Source organism: Carassius auratus, chromosome 22 (assembly GCF_003368295.1).
Source record: "Carassius auratus strain Wakin chromosome 22, ASM336829v1, whole genome shotgun sequence".
Taxonomy (NCBI): domain Eukaryota; kingdom Metazoa; phylum Chordata; class Actinopteri; order Cypriniformes; family Cyprinidae; genus Carassius; species Carassius auratus.
Genome location: NC_039264.1, coordinates 30,632,770 through 30,641,343, shown reverse-complemented (window position 1 = coordinate 30,641,343; position 8,574 = coordinate 30,632,770). Strand labels below are relative to the sequence as shown.

At 36.5% G+C, this 8,574-nt stretch overlaps 1 protein-coding gene across 1 annotated transcript; it reads left to right on the top strand.

Annotated features, from left to right (window-relative positions):
* The first annotated feature begins 2,732 nt into the window (after positions 1-2,732).
* Positions 2,733-6,412, top strand: LOC113040576 (interferon-induced very large GTPase 1-like). Its single transcript, XM_026198879.1, has 2 exons — positions 2,733-6,294; positions 6,402-6,412. The coding sequence occupies exons 1-2, from the start codon at positions 2,733-2,735 to the stop codon at positions 6,410-6,412; spliced, it is 3,573 nt and encodes a 1,190-aa protein (XP_026054664.1).
* Positions 6,413-8,574: the final 2,162 nt, after the last annotated feature.

Below are 8,574 nucleotides of genomic sequence, written 5' to 3'. Positions count from 1 at the left end.
TATTATCAGTGTTGAAAAATGTTAAAATATTTTTACTGCTTAATATTTTTGTGGAGCCCATGATACTGTCACATGGTTGCAATGAAGAGTTGAAGCTGGATCTAAGTGCAGCAGTTTGAGTTTAAGAAATATAGAGAATCCAAAAAGATGAAGAGCGAACTATGTAATGATGAGAACAGACTGAAACTGAAACTGAACTAGGGCAATATTTGCAAAGGGACAAACAAGGAAACCAAATAATACACAGGTGTAACACCAGTGTACGATTAGAAAATATGACAACTATTGATCCATGAGAACTCAAGTACCTAGAGATTATAAAATAAACAGAACATGACAAAGAAACTAATCAAGACATGAAAATGACAGATACATTTTTTTCAGGATTCTTTGATTAAAGGTGGGGTAGGTGATTTCTGGTAGCCAATGTTGATATTTCAAATCACCAAAACAAACACGCCCCTACCCCAAAAACGTCTCTTTGTCAGCTCTGCACCAACACATACTGTACGTTAGCAACCCAATGATTATGGCAGAATCTGCTATATTATTGTTTGCTGTAGTAAACATATTATCTTACTTTTCAGCTGACGCTTGAAACAGAGAGTGGAAGAGGTTTAGACGCTTCAGGCTTATAGGTGTGGAAATGAATGTGTCTTTATCATAGCTGAAGGGAGCGACAATATGATTGCAGATGAACAAACAAGCGAACATGACACATGAACATATTCAAGCAAACGCCAGCATATATTAGTTCTGTGAAACAAAGCAAAACCAATGTTACCCAACTATTGAGAAGAAAAAAAGCAAAGTACATACCCTACCTTTAATAGAAAATTCAAAGGACAGCATTTATATGAATCAAAAATGTGTAAAATGTATTGCATAATTGACTAGCTTATATTTATTTCTCTTTTTTTATCCCAAAAGCTTTAATGGTAGTATATTATGATTTTCACAAAAAATAATAAACAAACACAAAAACTGTTTACAATATTGATAAATTGTTATTTTATCATGACAGGAATAAATTGTGTTTCAAAATATATTAAAATGTCAAATTGTATTAATTAGTGATGTAGCGATTACAATTTTCTTGGCTGATTGTTTTGTAAGTGTGACCTGCCAATAGACATTTTCTTTCTAATAACTATAATTGACAGCATATACAAATAAAATATACTTTTCAATGCAAAATTGCATTTTATTTTCTTATTTTCCACACAGAATATTAAATATACACTTAATAAACTGAATTTCTTCTTTGTGTTATTCTCATAATTATCATTATTATTATTTCTAGGGAGTGCTGAGATCTGACCGGGAACCCTGCAAAGGTCTCAAAGCCAACCTTGAGGCTTTGGGTTTGGACGGCTCATTCTGGTCCAAAGTGTTTAAAGATGAATTTAAGGTGACAGACACAAAACAACTTGAGTATTTGGATAATGAGGACTTTGAAGTGCTCAAGAAACACATTCGCTACAGATGGGAAATGAAGGCTCTTCAAAAATTATTAGGTAATTTAGAACCTAATACTAAAATTCCACTAAAATTAGTGGAAAAAGAAGCAGAAAAGCATGTGTTGCCAGAACATTTTGCTCTACCAAATCTATGGCCAGCAGATACTATGACACAAAGCATGGAAAAAGAACTTGACTCAACACTGACACATGCTCTTGAGGAACCTAGAAGCACACACACGATGAGTGTAAGACCTCTGAAAGACTTTGTTGACAGTTTGATAGAAAGGTTCTCTACAAAAAATGATTCACAATGTTTACCTTCCGTGTCCATTTCCGATAAAGAAATTTTAAATACAGCTTCAGGAGGTCTTGCACTTCAGGGTATTTTCAAAACTGGGAATGTGGAAGATCTTTTGAAGGACCGACAACAATTAATCAGAATTGATGACTGTAAATTTGCAGGGCCAAGACATGCCTCTCGTTATATGAAGTACGATTTTTCCTCCTACAAATCTCACCAAAAGTTTTTAGGATCTGTGGAAAAATTGGGCTACAGTTACAGTGCAGAACTTAATATTGGATATTTAGCTGCACAAACAAAGTTTAGCTTACAAAATTCTTCTGGATTATCAACATATTTTCAAAGCCAGTCTGAGCAATCTTATGTGGCAATGACTGTCTGTCATTACATGCCACTTGCTTCAGCATTCATTGACCAGCTTACTTTATCTGATTCTGCAACGAAAGAACTAATAGAAATCAGTGAACTGTTGAATGCCATTGATCAAGGTGAAAATCTTCATCTACGGAAGCGGGCAGAGAGATTCTTTGAAAGGTTCGGATCTCATGTACATCAAGGTCCAATACATTTTGGTGGAACATTTTGGTGGAATGCATATGCTCAGGGATTTTCAGACCAGAACCACGATAAGATGAAAGCCCAGGTGTGTAAGGTCTTGGCAATGAATTGTACTGTGCAAACAAGCAAAATGATTTCAGCTTCAATTGACACAAGCATCTCAGCAGGGGAAGGTTCATCTCAGATAAGATTAAATGATGACCTCGAAACAGTGGTCCAGCACTCTGTTGATAAATTTGGAGGTCCAGCTGAAACAGATGATCACATACTGTGGAAAAAAAAACCTTGCAACAAATAAAAAAACCTGGGCAGTCATAGACAGAGGATCAACTTTGACTCCAGTGTGGGATATCATCCGAACAGGTCATAATGAACAATTTAAAGACCCTCTACAATTGTGTTCATTTCTAATGAAAGCGTATGAAGAAATCACACACCAGGAGGCAGAATCTGCAGACGATTTCAAAGCACTCAGAATTGTTGCTGAAGCTGAAAAACTTATGCTGTCAGTGAATGAGTGGTCCCTTTCTGATGCTGAGAAACATCTTAGAGATTTACTCAGAATGAGAAGACAAATTAAAGAATGCACAACATCATTCACAAAATGGATTGATATTTTCCTTTCAAATGAGGCACTTCAGAAATTCCTGACCAATGTTACTACAGCTTATGCCGATGACAACATAAGATTCTTGATGTACTTGGTGATGGAGACACATTGTCATGAAGTTAAAGAATTCCCAAACAGAGAACAGATTTTAGAATGGGTTAAAGGATTTTCAGAGGTGGCTAAAGATGCATGTTTCATGTTTACTCCCATCCAGCAGTTTTCTGATGTACTAAAAGTTCTAGAAACAGCAAGTGAAGATTTTCTGCAAAGTTCTGATGAAGACTTAAAAGTAACTATCACATGCAAAGTTACCCATGCAATTAATTCATGGCTTGAAACTATGAAAGAAAATGGTCTTGATGACTTAGTTTTGCTTGTGCTGTCAGTCACAAAGCATGCAGGACACAGAGAGGACACTTTTCATCCCCTTCTTGATATTCAGGAAATTTATTTCCTAACAGAAGGGCTCTCAGATGTACACAGGAAATATTGGGAATTTCACAAGGAAAGTGTTTTGAAGGGACAGGCCTATAGTCTGTTGACATTGTTGACAGCGAGCCACAGAGGTCGTGAAATATGTGTGGATAAAAACAAATCACTTGATGCCTTCAAGCAGACCATGAAAAGAGACATTAATACCGATCTGAAACAAATAATTGCTGACTTCTCAAAACATGAAAACTGGAAACTGTTGGAGGAGCAACTGAGGTCAATGATTTATGGGACTTCAGAACTAGAAGGTAATTCCACATTGACTGGGATTTCAGAAAATATAGAAGCCACAGACAGTTCAAAAACACAGGATGCTGTTAATGCAGACCCAGTAGATCCATATCCTAAACTAAATATTGGGCTTCCAAGTCAATATAAAGAGCTGTTTGACAGATTAGATTTGCTTAAATATTACCCAGCAAAACTATCAAATTCAAATCTTTATAATATAAACAGGTTGTCAACATGCATTACTCAAACTGTCACAGAGAAAGAACTATGGCCTTTCTTTATTTACAGACTGTTAACACGAGATGTCAATGTTAGGTTCCTGTGTATTGAACCTACATTACAAATTTCCTCTAAGTCTTTATCATTCAGCTTGGAGAATTTTTGCAACTTTAAGGCCACAGATGTTGATTATGTTGTTAACGAGGCTCACATCCACCCCATGGACATCTATATGGCAGTTTATCATTGCTCCAATGATTTTGTAAGGCAATTTATTTTTACTCAGCTATCCAAATGTCATTTTGCAGTACCTCTGCTAGTGCCCAGTCTATCCAATCAACAAATAGAATTACCTGTGTGGCCACTCCAAATAAGTGCCATTACATTGCAAGCCACAGAACAATCTCCAGTGACAGGGTCTGTATTGGACACATCTCTTCCAGTTGTGACATTCATGAGACTAGGAACATCTGTAACTTCAAAATCAAAAATTATGAATGACATGATGTACAAGAATGGTCACCCCACTTTCTTCAGTCGCCACTGTAGAGGAAGTACAACGACTCGTGTTTTGTTGGAAGGGGTAGCTGAAATTTCATGGTACCTCCCAGAGGGGAAGAAAAGTGACATTTCTGAAAGCTGTATGGCCTTTATCAACCTCCACGGTGATGCTTGCAAACATCCACAGCAGGTCCAGTTCCTTACGGGAATAAGTTCTGTCATTGTACTTTTGTTACCTGAAAATCTCAGTGATTCAGCAATAAAAGAGAGAATCAATTATTTTCTGAATTGCGGCACACCTTTTATTGCATTGTTCTCTGGGATTGAGACAACAGACAAACGTGACCCTAACAGAATTGCTGCTAAAAACCGAAATGAGGCTGAATTAATCCAGGAAACACTTTTCAAAATTAATCAGGTTCTCTCAAAAGGAAATCTAAATAAAATCCTGAAAGATAATTTTGAACAAGGAAGAAAACAAGGATTCATAGTTGAAACAGAGGCTGAACTGAAAGGAAGAGAAAAGGCTAAGGTGCTTATAGACATATTATATGGTGAGAAAATGACAAAAGGAAAAGTAACGGACAATAAATCTTTAGGCTTAAAAGATGTACATTTGCCTTTGCAAGACACGTTGTGGATGCAGTGGTGCATTAAAGACAAAGAGTTTCATCGTATACAGTGCAAAAAAAACATGAGCATTGAGCAGCAGCGTGCAGAAATAGCTGAAGAAAAAATGAAGATTCGAGCTGACCAACAGAAAAAATCATCAGAAAACATTTTCATGAAAGAATTCCTTCAATATGCTGTCAGTGTGGAGGAAAATGAAAGATTATACTTTTTAAATTGGTTCAAGAAATGTCTTGATGAAGCTCTCAGAGATAATATTGTTGATCTAACACAACTTTATAATAGAACATGGCTAAAATACAGAGGGGCTTCAGATGGAGAGAGAAGAAAATACCAGACATATCTTTGTGAATTATCTAAAAGAATAAAGCATGCCACGGTTGGGCTTCAACATATCTTTCGTGAAATAAGTCAACTATATGAATCCCACATGTCTGTCGAAGACAGTAAGACCATTCATGGAATTGCACTTGATAAGCTCCCTGAAATGGGAGTTGATTTGATGCTCTCTGGACACCCTTTAGAACTAATGGATGGAGATGTAAATTATGTTGCAATTGATTGGGTCAGTGCTGTTCTGGACAATCTTATTCACAAACTTGGAGATAAAAGAGTGTTAGTACTTTCTGTTGTAGGACTTCAGAGTTCTGGAAAGTCTACCCTTCTCAACACAATGTTTGGGCTTGATTTTGCTGTAAGTTCAGGACCATGCACAAGAGGAGCATTCATGCATCTGCTCCCAGTCGAGGAACAAATAAGGGATAAGTTGTTGTTTGATTATGTACTTGTACTGGACACAGAAGGACTAAGATCAACAGTAACTGATCCTGATGTCGTGGTTAAGAATGACAATGAATTGGCCACCCTCATAATTGGAATAAGTGACATTACACTGGTAAATGTAATGGGAGAAAATCTTTGTGAAGTTCAAAACATTCTCCAGGTGTGTTTTCAGGCATTTTTGAAAATGAAGAATGTAAATATCAAGCCTAGTTGTATGTTTGTTCACCAAAATGTTTCAGACATTTCAGCCAAAGACAAAAACCAAGGAGGAAGAATTCAGCTTATAGAGAAACTTGATGAGATTTCCAGAGCTGCTGCAGAAGAAGAGAATCAAGTGGTTGTAGGATTCAGTGACATCATAAAGTTTGATGTGAACACTGATGTGTTTTACTTCAAGAATCTTTTGGAAGGTGACCCTCCAATGGCTCCACCAAACCCATCATACAGTCAGAATGTGCAGGAGCTTAAGAAGAGAGTACTCTCAATTTCAACCTGGCAGCAAAACTGTAAACTTCTCACTCTGTCCGTGTTGAGTCAAAGAATAAAAGACACATGGGATGCATTGTTAAATGAGAACTTCATTTTTAACTTCCGTAATTCCTTGGATATGAAGGTGTACAGTGATCTTGAGAGAGATTATCTGAAGTGGTCTTGGAAATTAAGAAAAACAGCTTTAGAGACACAAAGGACCTTGAACTGCAGAGTGAAAAGTTGCGAACTGAATACTATCAATGAATCAGAGATAAAAAGGATCTTTGAAGAAACTCACATGGCAATTAAAACTGATGTTGACAAATATTTCAGGGAAAATAATAATTCCGACATTCTCTCTCAGTGGAGAGTTTCAATTGATAGACGGTTGGAAATTTTGAAAGAAGAACTCACAGATGAAACATATAAAAAAGGTCTAAAGGAAGTAATTCAAAAGAATCTCAAACTTGAGCTTGACAGCAAGCTGAGGGAGTATGAAACAGACTTGTTTCAGAAAGGCATGGCTGCAGCATCTGCCCTCAATAACCAAACTTTAACTGAGGATCTATTACTGAAAGAATTTAACAAACTATGGATACAATGGACAACTGATCTGTCCTCTAAGAATCCAAAGGACATGGAAACAAATATACAGAGCTTGGTCGAAAGTGCCTTACTGACTCGCTTTGAGAAACACAAAGATGTTGTTTGTAATAAATCAGAGGAAGATTTCCAATTTGATACTGGCAAGCACATTAAAAGTTCATTTATTCCCAAAAGTAATAAGATGAACAATAATCAGATAAATCAAACTGGAAATGACTTGACTAAACAAATTTTGGAGGATATCAGCAAGCGAATAAAAGAGAAGGCTGCAGATGGTAATGACATTACTGAGAATTTCATTCATGAGATTTTAGAAGAAATTAACGAAATTACTATGAAATATCAGACATCACATGGTTTCCAATTCACAAGTTTGTACAAAGCTTGCTTATCTACTTATGTTTGCAAAATGTCAACAAAGGAGCTCAAAAAAATATATGAAAACTTCAGGTCAGAAAATGACCCCCTCACACACTTAATGAAGAAAAAGCAATATTTCTTCCAGTTATACACACGCTATTGTCAGGGTGCAGAATCGGTTAAGATTTTTGTCCCATTTTTAATCAACAGTATTCAAGAAGCAATGAATTATGCTCTTTCTGAAAGATTAAGCATTGACATAGTAGATTATCTGAGCCATCACCATGAAGCACTTCAAGGAAACAAGTCTAATTTGGAGCATCACATTATGAAACATCTGGCAGAACAGGAGAATTTTGAAGAATACATAAAGTACATTGACAATCCAAAATCTTTCTGTCGGGACTTTATAAGAGAATGTGTTGTGCAGCATATCAAAGATGAACAAATGAAGGTGTCAGAGGTCCTTTCTTCCAGCTTGTCACAGCTAACAGAGAAAGTTCTGGTTGAGTGTTCTTCTGCATCAGAAAAAGTTAGAGAAACACAAGGCAATGTCTCGATGTGGCTTGATGAATTTTGCTTGAGACTTGGACAGGAGATCCCTTTGTCAAGAGAAGATTTTAGGACTTTTGAGAATCTGCATATTGATAATGCACAAATCCTGCAGGAGACAGTTGCTAGTTCACTCAAGGACATGTTGAATAAAGGACTAAAGGACCCCGGAAGTATCTTAGGCTCAGGGCCTATTATTTTCAAACTAAAAGAAAAACCAGTTGATATTCTCTTTGAACAGCTGAGTGGGTGCTGGGAGCAGTGTCCTTTCTGCAAAGCTGTGTGCACAAACACCATTCCAAATCATAAACAAGATCACACTGTTGAGTGGCACAGGTGTCAAGCCATTGGAGGTCTTTATTATAAACAGAGATATTCAAATGTTGTGCAGTTCATTTTGCATAAACGTGTAAGCAAAGAAAACCATTTTGTTCTGGATTTTTGTTCAACATCTGTCATAAGTGACAATGAATTCAAAAACCATGACTCGGATAAGTGGACCCCTTTTAAACAATACAGAGATGCAGGCCCTCCTTACAAAAGCTGGAAAATTACTCCAGACAATCAGGATAGATTATACTGGAAATGGTTTATCTGCACTTTCAGTGAACAACTGGAAAATCTATACAATTTCAAATTTGCAGGCCTTGGCAAAATCCCAGAGAACTGGAAACAAATAAAAAAGGATAAAGTTATAAAGGAGATGAATGACATTATTCTGAGAACTTGATCAAATATAAATTGCATTAAAATCACCAAAACTTATTAGACAAATGTAATAACAACATGCAGCACAT